This window comes from Carlito syrichta, unplaced genomic scaffold (genome assembly GCF_000164805.1).
Source record: "Carlito syrichta isolate Samal-C Ts95f unplaced genomic scaffold, Tarsius_syrichta-2.0.1 Scaffold123281, whole genome shotgun sequence".
NCBI lineage: Eukaryota > Metazoa > Chordata > Mammalia > Primates > Tarsiidae > Carlito > Carlito syrichta.
Genome location: NW_007067377.1, coordinates 68734 through 88648, shown reverse-complemented (window position 1 = coordinate 88648; position 19915 = coordinate 68734). Strand labels below are relative to the sequence as shown.

The following is a 19915-nucleotide window of genomic DNA, read 5'->3' as shown; positions in this document are numbered from 1 at the left end:
GGCTCTGGGAAGCCCCGGGATGAGACTGGCTGTCGGACACGGCGGCAGGCCCTCTCAGCAGCCGTGCTGGGGTGCGGTCTACGTTTTTAAGAGAATGCTCGGCATGGGGCACCTCTTGGCATGAGGTTTGGGGGTGAAGGCTGGGCTGGGAGCAGGGAGGCAAGTCAGGGCAGCAGCTGGTCTGGCCAGAGAGGGGCGACTGCATTCAACCCGCCGTGTGGACACCTGAAGCTGCAGGTTCAGGACGGGCAGGATGCGGGGGTGGGCATGGGGAAGGGGTCGGGCACCTCCCGGATTTCCAGATGTGTTCACTTTCTGATTTATTATGAGGCAGGTGATGGAGACAAAAGAAGTTTGTAATGGTTCTGAATAGTTAAAAGAATAATTCTGAAACGAAAACCTGTGTTCTCCGCACTGTCCTCTTGAACCCTTTACTCGTTTAGAAAAAAAAAGTGCAGCTCGCTGCCGCATTCACTTAATCTGACATAAACATGCTCGCTGAGGCTGAAGCAAATCTGACTGGTTTCCATGTGAAAATAAAATATAAAAACTATTCTTGGAGTTATTTCAAAACAGAACTTGTCTCTAATCCTAACAAGAATTTAGAAGAAGGAGGAGGAGGAGGAAGAAGAAAAAGATAATTAGTATATTTTGTAATTATCATATATATAGCGGGGTAAACACTGCAGCCACAAGAGCCACTGGGGAGTATACTTGGGTTAAAAAAGGGGGGACATTCCAGCCTCCTCTGCAATCTGGGGACCTTCCCACCTCCCTCCCCCCAGGGCTTTCACTAATCTGAGTCTCCTGCTTATCATTCCTGTGCTCCTCTTTGTAATTTTCCCACACGTGTAAGTATCTCTGAACTATGTACTGCTTAGTTCTGCCTGGGGGTTTATAAACACAAAACCACATGAATGGTGTTATTCTGCCCCTTGCTTTTTCCTTTCCACGCTGTATGGGTGAGTTTCGTTCATGTTGCTGGTCACTCTAATTCATCCCTTTTCACTGCTACATAGTATTCCTTTTCTGAATGGAATTTGCTATACACCATTTTATTTCTTTATTTTTTTGAGTTGGAGTCTCACTCTGTGGCCCAGGCTGGAGTGTCGTGGCACAATCATAGCTCACTGCAGCCTCAGTCTCCTGGAGTCAGGGGATCTTCCTGCCTCAGCCTCCTGAGTAGCTGGGACTACAGGCACGTGCCACCGCCATTTAATTTTTTGTAGATTTGAGGTCTTGCTACGTTGCCCAGGCTGATCTCAAACTCCTGAGCTCAAGCGATCCTCCTGCTTCAGCCTTCCAAAATGCTGGGATTATAGGCTGAGCCACTGCACCCAGTGGCTATACACTCTTTATACATTTTTCTGTCAACAGATGCTTGGGTTGTTTCTGTTTCTTTGCTGTAACAATCAATGCTGCTATCAACACTCTTTGGAGATAGTTCCTGGTGTACACATTTGTGAGTCTTTCTAGAATACCTATCTGGAAGGCTTTAGGGAGAAAGGCAATACCGTGAGGGAAAAAAGGGAAAAACTAGTTTGGAAGGAAGCAGTCACTCTGGCAACCCAGCTGCTCCATCACATAGACTTAAAAATGTGTCATGGCTCAGCCGCAAAGTGTTAATTTCTTGCTCATGTTGCCGTCTAAAGCGGGTCAAGTCTGACGGTAAGTGTGCATGTGTGTCAGGGTGGGGCGAGGGAGCTCTGCTCCACACAGTCACTCAGGGACCCAGGTTGATGGAGGCTTTGCCGTCTTCTGGTTGTGGCTTCCAAGGTCACCCCAGATGTTTACCCCGAGCTAGCAGAAAGGAGAAGAGAATAATTAAGCCCACTTCTTAACCACCTCGGGCCCAGAAGGGACAGCTGTCACTTCTGCTGACAGTCCACCCGCGAGAACAGCTCAAGACCCACATCTGGACGCAAAGGGCTCTGGTCCTCAGGTGGGCAGTCACCTCCCACAGTCAAGTTCACACTATAGAAGGCAGGGAAGGAGTTCTTTGCCGACCCCAAGTCTAGCCTTCGATTGGCAACGCGTGTCGTTGCTGCTTGCTTCATGCCACCCTGTCCCGTGGGACTCAGTGTCTGCGACCTTCCTCTCCCGGCTGGGCTGTGCAGAGCCGACCCGGCCCAGCCCCTGTGGGTCCCTCTGCGCCCGCCCCTCACCCCACTCCCCGCCCATTTACGAGGCGGTTCTGCCTTGATTGACTGTGGCGGCGAGTCGTTTCCTGGAGAGAGACGAGAGAGTTGAGGGTTTCTCCAGGGCAAGCAGGAGTGACAAAGGTGTTTGTCTTCCCTGCTTACCTGTGGGTGGTGATGAATCACCCAGGGCGCCAACGTGGAAGGAGGTTGGGGTTGGCTTGCCGGCCTGTGCCTGCCCGGGGCCCAGGAGCTACCACGGCACAGACAGGAACAGAACCAGCACCCGGCTCTCAAGGACACGCCCATTCTGCTCATCCAGTGTCCACTGACAGTAAGGGCAGTGACTATCGCCCAGCTGAGAGCATGGGCCTTGGGGCCAGGCTGCCAGGGTGTGACTTCTGGCCTTCCACTTGCCAGCTGTGTGACCTTGGGCAGATTCCTTATCCTCTCTGAGCTTTACTTTCTTTCTTGGTAAGATGAGGAGAGATTATAATAGTCCCGATCTCGGGGGGCTGTTGCGAGCGGTGTAAGCGACGGCCTAGAGTGCCTGGCCCTCAGCCCACTGCAGCTCTATGACAGGGAAGGACGTCACTCGATGCAGCTTGCCCGAGTAAGTTCGGAAGATAGGTGTGATTGTCTCTGAAGGCTGAGTTTTTCTGCACTGCCACCCAAGAAGTCGCTTATCCACTTTTTCCTGGTGATAAGTAATTTTTTTTAGTTAGCAACGATCTCTAATGCTTCCAATTCCAAGTTCACCTTTAGAGACGGCAGAGAAAGTTCATTCCTTCTACCATCAAGTCTTTGTTAGAAAAAAATCCTTGATGTCAGAGAACTGGGGACACTGGTTTGTGGGGCTTCCCCAGGGATCTCTGTGTCTGGCTTTGCCACTAGTGGAGGGGCTGCAAAATTGGAATGTTTTCCAAAGATCTGAAATGGCTGAAACAGGCCAATTTCTACAGACAGAGAGATTTGAGTTTGCCTGGGGCTGAAGGGGAGGGCAGTGACTGCTGATGGGTACAGGGTCTTTATGTGGGGAGAGTGATGGAAATGTTCTAAATTGACTGTGGTAATGACTGCCCAACTCTAAACAGACCAAACCCCTGGATTGCCTGTGCTTTTAAGGGTGAATTGTACGGTATGCAAATTACATCTCAGTAAAGCTGTTACTACAAAAAATAAGTTATAGCTGAGTGATAAGAAATCTGGCTAGAGCAGGATGTGCCAGTAGTTGTACCCCCAGGACTCCACGATGAGACAAGCAGAGGGCGCAGAGGTGCAGAGGGCGAGTCTTCACAAGGCCCTGGGGTGGGCGGCGGGCTGGGTGCCCTTTCCCCAAGGGTGCCCCAGTTCTGGGCTCCAGGCCTGGGTCTCCTAGTTCCCAGCATGTATGTGGGTGGTGAGGATATGAGATGTCCCCTGATAGAGCGTCGGGGGCAGGAGTCACCCTCGAGTTCCTAGAAAGGTAGACACCCTCAGAAAACCCAGGCCGAGCACTAGCAGTGAGCTCAGCAGATGGGCATGTCCTGAGCCCCTGATGAAAAGGAACAGCCCTAAGCCCGTGCTGGAGCAATGCCTTCTTTGAAGAGCTCACGGCCCACATTAAAGCCCACGTTAAAGCCAGTTCTGGCCAGGCGTGGTGGCTCAAGCCTGTAATCCCAGCACTTTGGGAGGCCAAGGTGAGAGGATCGCCTTAGCCCATGGGTTTGAGAACAGCCTGAGAACTTGACGAGACCTCATCTCTACAATAAATCAAAAAATTAACTGGGCGTGGCAGTGCACGCCTGTAGTTCCGGCTACTTGGAAGGCTGAGGCAGAAGGATATTCAGAGCCCAGCAGATGGACGCTTGGGTGGCCGTGAGCGTGCCACTGCACTCCAGCCTGTGCGACGGAGTGAGACTCTGACTCAAAACAAACAAACAAAAATAAATAAATAAAGCCAGTTCCTTAGCTTCTTTTCTGAACCCTTCTTAGGTCTTTAAATATGCCTCAGCATCCCAAGAAACTGCATCTCAGTGTTAATTACCTTAAGCTTAAACAGCATCACAGGCATAGAAATTATCGCTGCCCCGGGCAGTTCCCAAAGCTCCAGCAAGCAGGAACCTGAGCAGGGCTGGGCAGGGCATCGGCAGAAATAAGTTCTTGCGCTAGTGACACTCCCAAGAGGGCACTGGACAGCTTGGTCATTCTATTTACTCTTTTCTACTTATTTTTTTTTTATTCCCTTGACCCATTCCTCAAGGGATTTGAGGCAATTTGTAATGAGTACATTTAGCAAACTGACGATTAGATTTTTTTTTAAATGAAGATGCCAAAACAGGAGGAAAAAAAATGCAGCAAATAAAGGCCATAGGGAAAGACAAACAAATAAAGGACCATGAGGACCAAACTATGGATTATGGTTAAGTTCAGAATTAGGACTGAGTTTCCTAGCAGCCCATGCAAGAAGGAAACCAGAGTCAGACATTATCAGAAGGAAGCCAGTTTGCCAAAATGGTTCCCACAGTAAGTGGACCTTTCTAAAAGGACATGGAGTGGCCAGAGTCCTCGACCACCTTGCAGCAAATTCGACGGGAGATTTCCTATGGCTGAGCCTCCATTTGCTCATCTGTGAAATGGGAGTGATGCGGACCTTCCTGGATTAGTTGAGGACCAGTGCGGTACCTGGCAGACGGTAAGTGCCCCCAACATGTCCATTTCTTTACTTTCTGTCCTCTGCAGAGTGAGTGCCTTATTTGTCCTCTTTAAGGTAGCTGCTTAATCCTTACACCTGTTTCCCGTGGGCACAGTTTCCCCTACTGTGCGTCCAGCTTGGTGATAGAGCCCGGGGACACAGCGGGGAGTGGGCAGATATGGAGCTTTACGAAACTCACGGGTCTGTAGAGAAGCAAGGTGGACAATAACTCCATGGTACGATAAGGACAATGACAGGGCCAGCATGATAACTACAGTTGCTTCCATTTTTTAGCATTTAATCTGAGCTAGTTCCTGTGCTTGACAAGAACAGCACAAGCGAGAAAACCTATGGGCATAGTCAGGAGCCCATAAACGCACACCTTCCAAACACAACTGTTAGCAAACACAATTCAAAAAGGGTGTAGGGTCAGATTACGCAATACCAGATCAAGTTAAATCCATCCTTAAGCCTAAACAGCATCACAGGCACATGTGGGTGGTAAGGTTGTGAGATGTCCCCTGACAGAGTGCCAGGGGCAGGAGTCACCCTAGAGTTCCTAGAAAGGTAGGCACCCTCAGAAAACCCAGGCTGAGCGCTAGCAGTGGGCTCAGCAGATGGGTATGTCTTGAGCCCCTGATGAAAAGGAACAGCCCTAAGCCCATGCTGAAGGAATGCAAGTTTTACCCTAGAAAATCAATTCAGGAGTGGATTGCCTGAGCCCGCGGGTTCAAGACCCCCCCGGGCAACTTGGTGAGACCTCATCTCTACAATAAAACCAAAAATTAGCCAGGCGTGGTAGTGCACGCCTGTAGTTCCAGCTACTCGGAAGGCCAAGGCAGAAGGATCGCTGGAGCCCAGCAGGTCGAGGCTGCGGTGGCCAGGAGCGGCCGCTGCACTCCAGTCTGGGCGACAGAGTGAGACTCCAACTCAAAAAAAAAAATAAGAAAATCAATTCAGCAGATTAACAGATCAAAGCAAAAGTGTACATGATCATCTTGATAAATAAGAGAAAGCAGTTGATAAAATTGCCATTTACTAATCTACCAGAAGCTGAGGTCAAAAATTATACTTACTGATAAAACACTGAAGCCATTCCTTCAGGGACAAGACTCCCCACTATCATATGAGTTTTAAAATTAGAAAGAAATTGGCCAAGTGTGGTGGCTCACACCTATAATCCCAACACTTTGAGGGGTTAAGGTGGGCGGATCGCATGAAGCCAGGAGTTCAAGACCAGCCTGGGTAACATAGTAAGACCTCTTCTCTATTTATGAAAAAAATAATTTTAAAAATAAATTATTATATATAGAGAATCCAAAAGAATCTACAAACTATAAGAATTCATAAGAGGGCTCAGCAAAACTGTCATTATAAAACCAATATACAAAAATCAATTGTATTTCTATATACCAAGAAGAAATAGAAAATGACACACCATTAATAATAGCATCAAAAAGTGAAAAACAAAGATCATATCTAACAAAAAGTTGTGTAAAATCTTTATGGTGTCTACTACAAAACTGTATTGGAAAAGCATTACAGAAGAGCTAATTTATGGAGAGATATACCATGTTCACAGACCGGAAAGTTCAATATTAAAAATATGTCAGTTCTCCCCACCTTCTATAAATTAATATAAACCCAATCAGTGTGTGTGTGTGTGTGTGTGTGTGTGTGTGTGTTTGTGTATGTGTGTGTTTTAGCATGTTCAAGTGCGTGTACTCAAGAGAGAGAAAGATAAACACTTATAAGGAGATTTTAAAATTGAAATAGAAGTGCAAAGAGCCAAGATAGGCCAAGTCACTCTTGAGATGAAAAGATGAGAGAATTTGCTCTACCAGGTATGGAGAGTTATGAGAAGGTTATGGTAATTAAGACAATGTAGAACTTATGCAGAGGTACACAAATAGGCCAATTACACAAAGCAGAGGGCCAAACATTTTATTACTGAATGATAGGAGTTATTTATAAATCCCATATACTGACTTGTCATCATTTGCATATTACAAACAGATTTTTCTCCTAGTTTATGGCTTCTGTTTCCACTCTGTGAACTGTCTTTTCATAACTAGAAGTTCTTAATTTAAGTGTAGTTAGGTTTATCGTTCTTTTCTTTTGTCATTTTGTTCTTTGTGACTCAGTATTTAGGATGTACAAACAACTCATACCCTTCAATAAACATAAGGAAAAGAAGAAGACCGGGCGTGGTGGCCCATGCCTGTAATCTCAGTTCTTTGGGAGGCCGAAGCAGGAGGATCACTTGAGCCCAGGAGTTCAAGACAAGCCTGGGCAACACAGTGAGACCTCCTCTTTACAAAAAATAAAGAAATTAGCCAGGCTCAGGGGTGCACACCTATAGTCCCATCTACTTGGGAAGCTGAGGTGGAAGGACTACCTGAGCTCAGGAGGCCAAGGCTGTGGTGAGCTGTGAGCGTGTCATTGTACTCCAGCCTGGGAGACAGAGTGAGACTCTAACTCAAAAAAAAAGAAAAGAAGAAAAGCAATCCAATAGGAAAATAAGACAGAACGTATTAGGCCCTTCGCAAACTAGAAAGCACATATTTCCAATAAATCAGGGAAAAGATATCCAACCTCATTAGCTACCAGGGAAATTCAAATGAAAACCATGGTCTACATGCTCACAGACAGGCAGTAAATGAGCAAATACATGAAGCAGAACTGTGTCAGGGCAAGCCAGGGCTGCAGGAATAACACAAAGATTTGCAAAATTAAGCAACAGAATTTATTATCCACTGTCCACAGGCAGAAAGAGGGCCTATGCTCACAGGCCTATGCTCACAGGCCAGTGTGGCCCAGAGGCTTGGGTGCAGGGAGTATTTAAGGGTTGAGCTTGTAGGGGGAAATAAGGAAAGGATAAAAGTTTTTCCCTAGCAGCTGCGTCCCCAGGCATTGGCAAAATCGATCAGCGCCCTTGAGGTTGTCAGGGCAACCTGCATCTTGTGACTTCTGGCAAGGAGCTGGTGGGCAGTCATGGAAGGCTGATTCCAGTAGTGTTGGGTCAGCCTTACTCCCTACACCTGAAGAATAAATGCTGGGAAAGAAGCGGCCCAGGGATTACAAGCAATTATTCATTTTACTGAAACAACAGGTTTTGTGAACTAATGACCAATGACAGGCTGGAACAAGCTGTTGCTTCAAGCATGTCTGAGCTGGGGAGACTACTGTGATTGATCTTAGCTTTTTTACCTAAAGTTTCTTGACTGTAAAAGTTGAACTTTCAACCCTTTCGACAAGGACGTGAACACCTGGAACCCTCCCAAGGGCTGATGGGGATGGAGTTGTATAACTGCTGAAACATGGCATGTTGGTCCCCAGTAAAGCTGAAAATGCCCACGCCCGGTGCCAGGCATCCGACCCCGAGCCCGATACCTGGAGAAACTCTTGCAGTTGTGCCCCAGGAGACATGAACACCCACAGCAGCAGGGATCATGTTATCCCCAAACTGGAAGCAATGCCTGTGACCAACAGAATGGAAAACTAGATTGTTGTGGATTCATTCGAGGGAGTGTTTGCGTGTCATGAGGCTGGACGCTTTATAGCACACATATCAACACAGGTGAATTTCACAAACACGGTGTTGAGTGAAAGAAGCAAATCCAGCTGTGCTTGGAATGACATAAAGACCAAGCACAGGCAAAATGCTACAATGTAGCACCAACTGTAAAGAACAGCAGGGGAGGGGTGATCTCGAAGGTTCGCATAACGAGTGGTTCTGACACCTCTGGGGTCTGTGGTCAGGGAGATGGGGAGACGTCCCCAAAGAACTCCAAAAAGGCTAAAGACTCTATTTCTTTCTTTTTTTTTTTTTTTTTTTGAGTTGGAGTCTCACTCTGTTGTTCAGGTTGGAGTGCAGTGATAAGCTCACGGCCACTGCAGCCTCTACCTGCTGGGCTTAGGTGATCCTTCCACCTCAACCTTCCAAGTAGCTAGAACTACAGACACACACCACCACACCTGGCTAGTTTTTGTGAGTTATTGTAGAGACGAGGTCTTGCCAAGTTGCCAAGGCTGGTTTTGAACCCCCAGGCTCAGGCAGTCCTCTCGTCTCAGCCTCTCAAAGTGCTGGGATTACAGGCTAAGCCACCACGCTCAGCCAAGACTTTCTATTTCTTAAGCTGGGTGGTGTTTGCATGGTGTCCACTTTAGTAAAATTATTATTTTGAGATAGGGTCTTGCTCTGTCACCCAGGCTGGAGTGCAGTGGCGTGATGATAGCTCACTGCAGCCTCGAATTTCTGCACTCCAGAGATTCTCCCACCTCAGCCTTCCAAAGTAGCTGGGACTACAGGCATGTGACACCAAGTTCGGCTATTTTTTTTTTTTTTTTAACTTTTTCCAGGACAAGATCTCGCTACGTTGCCCAGGCTGGTCTCAAACTCGTGGCCTCAAGCGATCCTCCCCCCTCAGCCTCTCACAGGGCTGGGATTCCAGGCTGAGCCACGGCTCCTGGCTAATATTATTTCCTAAAATGCATGTGATTTCACACTGCTCCGGGTGTGTAATGTATTGTGCAACTTTAAGAGGTGCACAGACATGAAGGCAACCACAGGATGCATACGTGACAGATCAAGTTACAGATCAAGTTACTCCACGTGGCTCACACTGGAGGAACAGAGAGGTGACCTGGCCTCCAGCAAGCGGATTGCAGAGGATAGTGCAACCCACAGGGAGGGCCTCGGGGTGCAGCCTGGCAGGGGCCAGCTGTGGGAAGCTCAGGGGAGGGCAGGGTGCCGCACCCTGGGGACTGAATTGCGATGTCATCGTCAAGCCGCCTCTCTCTGGAAGAGTCCCCTGGGCATGCGTGGGTGGATGGCAGCTGTGTCAACGAAGCCTTGCCTACCTCCTGGTGAGGGCAGGTGCGTGGGTGTGGGAGAAGAGGAAGGACCAGTCACCTGTGAATGATTCGAGCCAGAGGTCCTAATGGGGGTCTCCAGGGGGGCTGCAGGCATCCACGAACCCATCACACTGTACACAGAGTGATCCACATGCATTTTTCCGGGGAGCATGTTCCCAGCTTTTGGTGAAGGGGTGGTGACCCCCCCATCCTGCAGCAGCTACCATGAGTGCCCGTCCACACCCCTCCCCGTCTCCCTCTCCAGTTCATAGAGAGCCAGCCTCTAAGGACCAACACCAGCACCTTTTGCCTGAGGCCTTCTCTAGCCACCAGGGCCCGCTGACCAAATTGCCAGGGAATCAATGCCACCTGGAGCAGCCCTCCACCAATGACGGGTGGGAGTGGGTGTCTAAACGGCCCAGCTCCCATGATCCCTGGGCGGCCTGGCGTGAGACACGAGCTTCCAGTGCTCCACAGTGGGTTGAGCTCCAGTTACCCACAGATGGTACCCAGCTTGATAACTACCCTTGCCTGGCTTTTTCCTTCTCCTGGTTCATCTTCCCGCTCTTTACCAGTGTACCCTGTGCCTCCCAAATAAATCCTTGTCTGGCCGGGCACAGTGGCTCGCTCCTGTAATCCCAGCTGTTTGAGAGGCCAAGGCAAGAGGATCACTTGAGGCCAGGAGTTTGAGACCAGCCTGGGTAATAAAGCAAGCTCCTGTCTCTGCAAAAAATACAACAAAAATCAGCCGGTCTCGGTGGCTCAGCCTGTAATCCCGCGCCTTGGGAGACTGAGGTGAGTGGATTGCCGGAGCCCACGGGTTTGAGACCCGCCTGGGCAACTTGGTGAAACCTCATCTCTACAGTAAATAAAAAAATTAGCCGGGTGTGGTAGTGCGCGCCTGTAATTCTGGCTACTGGAAGGCTGAGGCGGAAGGATCGCCGGAGCCCAGCGGGTCGAGGCTGTGGTGGCCGGGAGCGGCCACTGCACTCCAGTCTGGACGACAGAGTGAGACTCCAACTCAAAAAAAACAAAAACAAAAAACAAAAATTAGCCAGAGTGGTGGTGCACACCTATATCCCAGCTGCTCTGGAGGCTGAGGCAGGAGGATTGCTTGAGCCCAGGAGCTCAAGGCTGTGGTGAGCTAGAATCATGCCACTGCACTGCAGTCTGGGTGACAGAGTGAGACCCTGACTCAAAAAAAGAAAAGAAAAAAGATCCTTGTCTCAGAGTTTCCTTCTGGAGGAACCCAAATAGAGAAACTTCTAGAAGATGAAGAACACTTGCAGAGAGTGTGCTTTGGTTCTGCATGCACTTGCCTGTGACTTGAGGCCAAGTTACAACCTCTCCCCTAGCCTCAGTTTCCCCATCTGTAAGAAAAGGAAAGCTAAGGACATCTCTCCTGCTTCTTTCAAATGATCAAATGGCCAAGTGACCTCATAGTACTAAGAATCCTGCCCTAACCTATGTGTTCTGCTCTGGTTAATTTAACATGCCAACTTGGCTAGGCTGTGGTACCCAGATATTTGGTCACACCCCACCTGGATGTCATGGGGAAGGTGCATTTTAGGTAATGTTGACATTTAAATCAGTAGACTTTGAGTGAAGCAGGGTATCTGGTATCCTGTGGTGGACCTCACCCAATCAGTTGAAGGCCTTCGGAGAAAACGGACCAGCATTCCCCTCCAAGAAAGAGGGAATCCTGCCAGCAAGCTGTCTTTGGACCTGGGCTGCAATATCTCTTCCCTGGGTCTCCAGCCTGCCTGCCGGCCTGCTGATTCTAGATTTACCAGCCTCCACAACTGCATAAGCTAATTCCTTCAACTCTCTCTCTCCCTCCATATTTATGAACATGTGGATACAGATCTCTCTCTCTCTCTCTCTCTCTCTCTCTCTATATATATATATATATATATATATATTCCCCCCCCCGTTGGTTCTATTTTTCTGCATCTCCGATGCGTAGCACAGAGATTCTGTTGCTCAGCAGACATCTCTTGAATGCATCTGAATCAGGAGATCCAGGGTCTTTTCTTTCCCCCCCAGTAAGGCCTGTGACTAAGCCTTTGCGATCAGCTAGATCTGGCTCGAATCCTGGTTTCTTTTGCTGGCAGCTGTGTGATCTTGGCCAAGTTGCACTGCTTCCCTGAACCGCGGTTTCCCTGCTTACGAAACAGGGCTGAGAATGCCTTCTTCGTGGGGTTGGCAGGGGAACAGTGTGAGATGGAGTGGGTCAGGGACGTAGCCTGGGCCTGCAAAGGGCTCATCACACCATGGTCCACATCACTGGCCGGGAATACACACATAGGGCCTAACACTCTCCGCACGAGGGCGGCTGAGGAAGCACTAGGTTGGGGTAGCCTATCTGAAATCAGAATATGCCAGAAAAATTGAGGTCTGAATTGCTTGAGGCTAGGGAAGAGTGCCTGGTACATGAGTGTTCTAGAAATTGAATTAGGACCGGATGTGGTGGCTCAGGCCTATAATCCCGCACTTAGGAGGCCGAGGTCTCTACCAAATTGTTTTTTTTTTTTTTTAATTTAGCTAGGTGTAGTAGCACGTGCCTGTGGTCCCAGGTTCTGGGGTGGCTGAGGTAGAAGGATCGCCAGAGCCCTAGAGGTCGAGGCTGTGATGAGCCATGACCATGCCACTGCACTGCAGCCTGGGCGACAGAGTGAGACCCCACCTCAATCAATCAATAAATAGCGTGTTGCAACCATGTGAGACCCTGATCAGTGAAAAGCAGGATGAGGGCATGTGGGGACATGTGGCAACCCCGGGTCTGATTGTTCTCCATCTTGGTTTCTGGGTCCTGGACTTTGCAAGGCCAAGAGGAGTGTTTGTTCTAGACCCACAAACCCCCGAGCAGCAACCAAAGGTGCCTGGGCAGCGATTGCCTGGAAGGAGGGAGGCTTGGTGTTATCTGGAGCGCCCGGGAGGAAGGCACTGAAGGGCCAGGCGCCAACCAAACAGGTAGCTCTGCCGACCTCCTGGGACCACGTGGCCCAGCCCCGCCTCCCAGTTTCCTGTGGGGTGTGAACCCACTGAACAAACACATTTCGAAAAAGGGATCACCCAAACCTGACTAAGGAGAGTGGGAGGTGCTGGTGTTACATTTTATTATTTGATTTGATTTCATTTCATTTTGTTTTATTATTTTTTCGAGTTGGAGTCTCACTCCATCGCCCAGGCCGGAGTGCAGTGGCATGATCACGGTCACCCCAGTGTTTACCTGCTGGGCTCAGGCGATCTCCAGGCCGGGTGAGGTGGCTCATGCCTGTAATCCTAGCACTTTGGGAGGCCGAGGTGGGAGGATCGCTTGAAGCCAGGAATTTGAGACCAGCCCGTATAGCACAGCAAGATCTTGTCTCTACAAAAAAATCCAAAAAATTAGTAGGACATGGTGGCACAGACCTGTAGTCCCAGCTACACGGGAGGCTGAGACGGACGGATTGCCTGAGCTCAGGAGGTTAGAGGTTGTAGTGAGCTGTGATCGAGCCACTGCACTCCAACCTGGCCAAGGCTCCACTCAAAAAAAAAAAAAATTGCAACCGGCCTCTTGCCCTGCCCTCCTGGTGGCTTTTATCCCGTTCTGTTTTACCCTCCTTCTGACCCGCTGGCACATGATGTAAATCACTTGCTCACTGGCTGTCTCCCTCCACCAAAGAAAAGGCTCCGTGAAGGCAGGATCTGTATCCGTCTGTTTCCAGCAAATCTGTGAGCCTGTATCAGTGCCTGGCAGTTAGAAGGCCTTCGGTGGGTATTGTTGAATGGGTAAAACTGCTTTGGGGCTTGTCCTCTTTGCAGCTTATTCACAGAAAACCCAAACCCCAAACTGCTGAAGAGGGGGAAAAAAGAGCAAATGAAAACTACCCAGGAGACCTAGAACTTGGGGAGAGCCCAGTTCTCCACTGAGTCCTGTGTGATGTTAGGCAGGTCACACCCCTCTCTGTGCCCCATCTCACCATCTACCAGAGGACTGGATCGGGGGTTCTCTGGGTGCCCCCCAACTCTGACAATTACGGCTCCCTCCTGCCACTTTCCATTAGACACTCAGCCTCGTCCTCATCACATAACCAACTAGAGAAACTGGTTTTATTGCGACCTGCTGTGTAGACACATGGGCACACCAGGCCTGGCCATGTCATCTACTGGTACAGAAATGGGCTTTGAGCCCAGAGCAGGCGGCCGGAATCCAGCCATGCTGGAGGGGCCTTGGGACCTTGGGAGTTTCGTTTGGCCTCTCTGTGCTCAGTGGCCTCATGTATACATGGGGATCGTGATAAGACCCACCTCACCGGGACATTGGCATGAGGCAGGATTTGAACTCAAACCCGCCTGACCCCACAGCCAGGCTCTTAAGGAATGAGGCGAATTATTTCCTTCAAACCAAAGTGCACCACCCCTTTGGGTGCCTCCTGCTGGGGCCTGTCCCCGCCCTATCACCCCCTCCGCTGTTGCCCTCCCAGCAGGTAGAGCCTGCTACCAACAGCCAGGTGCGACCACAGCTCAGGCGTGGGCCACACCTGCCCCATCTGGTGACACCCAGAGGCCTCGAAAAAGGCAGGCAAGCTGGGGGATGCAGAGATTACCAGCTTCCAGGACAGGAAGCTCATCGTCCCCACCCAGCTCCACCAGGGTTGTGATAATAAGCCCATGTGTATCTTGCACTGGAATAGCTGTGACCAGGTCTGAAAAGACATCATGTGGACAGGCAGCCAACGGCCTCCCACTCTACAGCGGGGTACCCTGGGTTCAAGCCCTGGCTCTACCACCCTCTGGATGCAGAACCTCTCTGCACCTCAGTTTCTTCCTCTATGAAATGGGCGTAACAATGGCACCGGCCTCAGCTGCTCTGAGGGCGGAATGAAGGGATGAGAGAAGCCGTCAGTCCATGGCTTGTCCACATGAGGTGAAGAGGAAGGGAACCCCACAGAGAAAACCCCCAGGACAGTGGGGTCAAGGAGGCAGCCTGGGTGGAGAGACTCGTCTGCAGCCCGCTGGACTGTGAGGAGGCCGTGACCTCTGAGCTCAAATCTCCCTGGCTCCCTCGCCATCTCTTCTCTGATGCCCATCTGGCATGGGAGTGAGACTGGCTGGATTAAAGGCCCGCAGCCCTCACGCGGGATGGGCTCCGGTCCGGGGACTCGGGACCACCTCCACCCCCACCCAGGCTTTCTGAGCCCTCTGCCCTTCCCAGGAAACACCGACATCCACTTGGGGCTCAGGGTGAGAGGGGAGGGGCTGGGCCTCCAAGCCCCAGACCGCAGGTGCTGACTCACCGCCTCCGCTGGGCGAATAAAGGAACCAGCCTGGGGCCTCCAAGGGCGAGCTGGCCGCACGATGGCCCAGAGGACGGTGATCCGTGTGGCCCCGGAGCAGCCCGCCCATGCGGTGTGTGTGCTGGGCACCTCGACGCCGCTGGATGTCTACAGGTGACCGGCCTCCTGGGGTGGGGGGAGAGGAGTCGGGTGACGGACCAGCTGTCCGCTGACACAGGAGCACGTGGTTGGCTCCAGCTTCAGCCTCTGTTGCTGCTGCCAGGCCCCCGAGGCCCAGGGAGGGGCTGTACTCACGGCAGCGAGTTCTTTGGGTTCCTGAGACCTCCCCATGCGTGGATGATCGGGGGCAAGCAGCGCCGTCTGTCTTCCTCTCATCATCCGAGCCGCAGAGGACTTGCTCAAGGCCGCACAGCAGGTGTGTCTGGAAGTAAGCCTAGGACTTGGGCTCCCTGACCCGTACCTGGTTCGGGGCACAGTGTGTTTCCCCACACCTCTTAGCCAAGCCTCCCCAGCGGGTGCGTAATCGTGTGGGGGTGATGAAATGGGCTCCAGCGGGGAAGAGACTGAGGTGGGAGGCCTAGGCCTGCTGCTGGCTATGGGTGGGCTTGGGCCACTGAGCCTTGGTTTCCTCATCTGTGAAATGGGTCGATGCCCATGTTACAGGGTGGTTATAGGAATGTGTAAATGTGAAAATGTGCTGGGCCTCCTCCTGTTGTTATTTGCTGTTTATTCCCTCAACAAATGCCAGTTGAGTACCTACTGGGCATGCCAAGCCCTGGGCCAGGCCTTGGGTTGGACGAGACGGCCAAGGAGCGCTCTCAGGGCGTGTGCAGGGTGGCCGTCGCTATTGCTGTTGTCGGTCATGGTCGTGGCTGCCCTGGCCTCCCCCTTCCCAGGCTGGGCATGGGTGATGCTCAGATGGTACCCAAGGTGTGTCTGGGACGTTTCTTTGAGAGCACTGCTCACTGGCCAGGCTTGGTGGCTCAGCCAGTCATACCAGCACTTTGGGAGTCTGAGGCGAATGGATTGTCCAAGCCCACTTTTGAGACCCCCCCGGGCAACTTGGCAAGACCTCGTCTCTACAATAAATAAAAAATTAGCCGGGCATGGTAGTGTGGGCATAGAGTTCTGGCTACTTGGAAGGCTGGGGCGGAAGGATCGCCGGCGCCCAGCAGGTCGAGGCTGCAGTGGACGGGAGTGTGTCCCTGCACTCCAGCCTGGGCGACGGAGTGAGACTCCAATGCAAAAAAAAAAAAAGAAAGTGTCTCTCACTGTCTGAACCCAGGAGCCTGAGAGCTGCAGTGAGTGTCGGGCGGCCTCCCAGGGTGAGGGGAGGCAGGAGGCTGAGAAGCTGGGGTGTAAAGGGAATGCAAGAAGTGTGCCACCAGCCGGGCTCAGTGGCTCAGCCTGCAATCCCGCGCCTTGGGAGCCTGAGGTGAGTGGATTGCCTGAGCCCGCAGGTTCGAGACCCGCCTGGGCAACTTGGCGAGACCTCATCTTACAGTAAATCAAAAAATTAGCTGGGCGTGGTAGCGCAGGCCTATAGTTCCAGCTACTTGGAAGGCTGAGGCGGAAAGATCGCCAGAGACCAGCGGGTTGAGGCTGCGGTGGCCGGGAGTGGCCACTGCACTCCAGTCTGGGCGACAGAGTGAGACCTGGGCCGGAGCTAGCCCAGGGCCCCTGCCTGTGAGTCCAGGTTAAGACGCTCCCTGAGGCTAAGTGGAGGTCAGGGTCACAAGCCCTTCTTCTGGCCCCAGGGAGTTAGCTAGACTGGGCTGAGAAGAAGATGCCACCCACTTCCCCCAGAAAGGATAGGGACTCAGGTCCATGGGAGCCTCAAATCCTCCTCTCCTCCCCCTTTAGCCAGACATTAAGCCCCATCATTCTAGCCTCTGGTTATCTTACAGAACAATGACTAATATCTACATCATGTAGGGCTGGGGATAAGCTCAGCACTTTGGGAGGCCGAGGCAAGAGGACCGCTGGAGTCCAGGAGTTCAAGACCAACCTGGGCAACAAAGTAAGACCTTGTCTCTATTAAAAAATAAAAAACTTACCTGGGTATGGTGGCGTGTACCTGTAGTCCCAGCTTCTTGGGAGGCTGAGGAGGAAGGATCGCCTGAGTCCAGGAGGTCGAGGCTGAGGTATCAGGACCCCTCTGTCACATGCCAGGCCCTTTTTGTCCATGGTTTCTCATCCTCACTGGAATCCTGCAGGTTAAATACAATCATCATGCCCGTTTTAGAGGGGAGTAAACCTAGGATTCAAGAGGTGAATGCAGGCCAGGTTTGGCGGCTCATGCCTGTAATCCTAGCACTTTGGGAGGCCCATACAGGAGGATCACTTGAGCATGTCACTGCGTTCCAGTTGACAGTGAGATCCTGACTTTAAAAAATACACACACACACACACACACACACACACACACACACAACTTTCGACATTTAATTCATTCAGTGGCCTTATGAAGTAGGCCAGTCTGACAGTCCCATTTTGCAGAAGGGAAAACTGAGGATCCGAGAGGTTGAGTAGCTCACCTGAAGCCACACAGCTAATAAGTGGGGGAACCAGGACTCAAGCCCAGGCAGCCTGGCGCCCTCCCCTCCCTGCCAGGCCTAGCTCCGGCCCCTCCTGTCACTTCTCACCTGTCCTGGCTGCTGTCCCAGCCAGCACCTCCCTCCCACCTCTGCCTCCAGTGCAGCCAGCCCCCTCCTCCTGAGCCACAGGTGGGCGTGGCCACGCCCCTCTGCACCCACTCCACTATCTGCATATGCATGTCTCCACACCATTGCTCAAGCTCTGCCTTTGTCCCTGGGCTCAGAGACCCAGGGGTCAGAATGATTAGCTCATCGAGGCAGGAACGGGCACAGGGGTGTGGGTGCCCGTGCCAGAGTGGCTCTTACAAGCTCTGCTGTGAGTTTCGATGTGAGCTGGAGAGTACTTTTCTTGCAAAATACTCTGATTATACACAAACAAAATCCCGGTGACCTGAGATGAATGAACCCGTTAAGGGCTTTCTGTGATGCTGTGGCCGGGCCCAGGGAGGTGTCAGGACCCCTCTGTCACGTGCCAAGCCCTTTTTGTCCATGGTTTCTCATCCTCACTGGAATCCTGCAGGTTAAATACAATCATCATGCCCGTTTTAGAGGGGAGTAAACCTCGGATTCAAGAGGTGAATGCAGGCCAGGTTTGGTGGCTCACGCCTGTAATCCCAGCACTTTGGGAGGCCCATACAGGAGGATCACTTGAGCCCAGGAGTTTGAGACCAGCCTAGACAACATAGCGAGACCTCCTCTCTATAAGAAATCAAAAAATTAGCCAAGCATGGTGGCGCATGCCTGTAGTCCCAGCTACTTGGGAGGCTGAGGTGGAAGGATCTTCTGAGCCCAGGAGGTCAAGGCTTCAGTGAGCTGTGATCATGTCACTGCACTCCAGCCTGGGTAACAGAGTGAGACCCCCCGGCCCCCCCAAAAAAAAGAGAGAGAGGGAGAGATGAGAGAGGCGAAAATGCCACCTCTGGAAGGTGGCAGAACCAGGAGGTTTGAACCCAGGACTGTCTGACCCTGAACCCGCCTTATCTCCCCAGCATACTACACTCTGCCTCAAGGGCCATGGGCTGACGTCCCTGGGCATGGCTCCCTGGGGGGCAGAGCTCATTCAGCTTCCAAAGGGTTCAGGAAAGGCCCCGGTTGGGTGGGGGTCCGGAAGGCAGTGAGTGGTGAGCATTTTGAAGCTGCCATCCACGGGCTCTCCCCTCCCCCACCGGGACTCCCTCTGGACAGGAGACCACGCAGTGTGACAGCAGGGAGCACGGACAAGTCTGTTAGTATCTCTGAGCCTCGGTTTACCCACCTGTAAAATGGAAACGTTAACACCCTCCTGCTGGGATGTGGCAAGGGTAAAATTATGTGACTCGTGCCAGGTGTCCAACAGAGGGGCCCCTTGCCTGCAAGCATCGCACAAGCCTCCACGTGGGAGAGCATGGGAGGTGCTAGATGCAGTCCTGCGGGGTCACAGGCGAGGGAGTGGTGGATGCTGGGGTTGGAGGAATGGCCACTCCGCCCGGCACTCAGGGTCCCAGTGCGGGCTCTGTAGAGGGTGACAGCCGTGACAAGGAGATTCTGCTCTGCATTGTCTCATGACAGCGCACACCTGGGTCACACACACACATGCATGCCCACATGGGTCACACAGGGCACACACATAGGCCACACACATGTATGCACACACAGGTCACACGGCATGCACACATGGGTCACATATGCACACACAGGGTCACACACGTACACACAGGTCACACACATGGCATGCACACATGGGTCACACATGCAGGCACACACGGTCACACACGCACACACACGGGTCCCACCTGCACACATACGCAGGTCACACGCATATGTAAAAAACCCCAGATGCTCATGAACGTTCCTTGCTTAGGAGCCGAGAACATCTGGAGAACATCAGCAGGAAGGCACGCACCTCCTGGAGTCAAATCCCAGGGGCCACTTTCCAGCCAGGCCTCACCCCTTGAGCCTCAGTTTCCCCATCTGGAAGAGAGGGAGGCTGTGAAGGCGGCAGATCCACCTGCTGGTGCCTTCCTCCTTGCTCCTCCTGGGGAAGCTACCAGGGTCAGAGGGAGTCGAGGCGGACCAGTCCACGTGCTGCCCCACTGTGCTCTGAGCTCACTTTCCCGTCGCTGCCCCACACTCTGGCCGCGGCGCTAGCTGGAAGGCCTGGCTCTTTGCCGGGGGTGGTGAGAATGAGGCAAAGCAGCAGACGAGGAGCCAGCAGGGTGAGCCCCAGGGCTTTGGCAGAGAAACAAGGGCCTGGCTTAAGTTTCGACGTGGCCAGGTAAGGGCGAGTCCACGGAGGCTCTGAGCAGAGAGGCCCTGGCCCTGCTGCAGAATGCCCCCCAGCAAAGGCTGAGCCGTTTCCTCCTTTTTTTTTTTTTTTGAGTTGGAGTC

At 51.9% G+C, this 19915-nt stretch overlaps 1 protein-coding gene across 1 annotated transcript in view; it reads left to right on the top strand.

Moving 5' to 3' along the window:
- Positions 1-15012: 15012 nt before the first annotated feature.
- The window catches only part of PADI4 (peptidyl arginine deiminase 4), a 41083-nt gene continuing 36180 nt past the window's right edge, over positions 15013-19915 (top strand). Inside the window, exon 1 of the mRNA XM_008048251.1 lies at positions 15013-15104. Within this exon, the coding sequence (XP_008046442.1) occupies positions 15013-15104 (92 nt within the window). The remainder of the gene's footprint in view (positions 15105-19915) is intronic.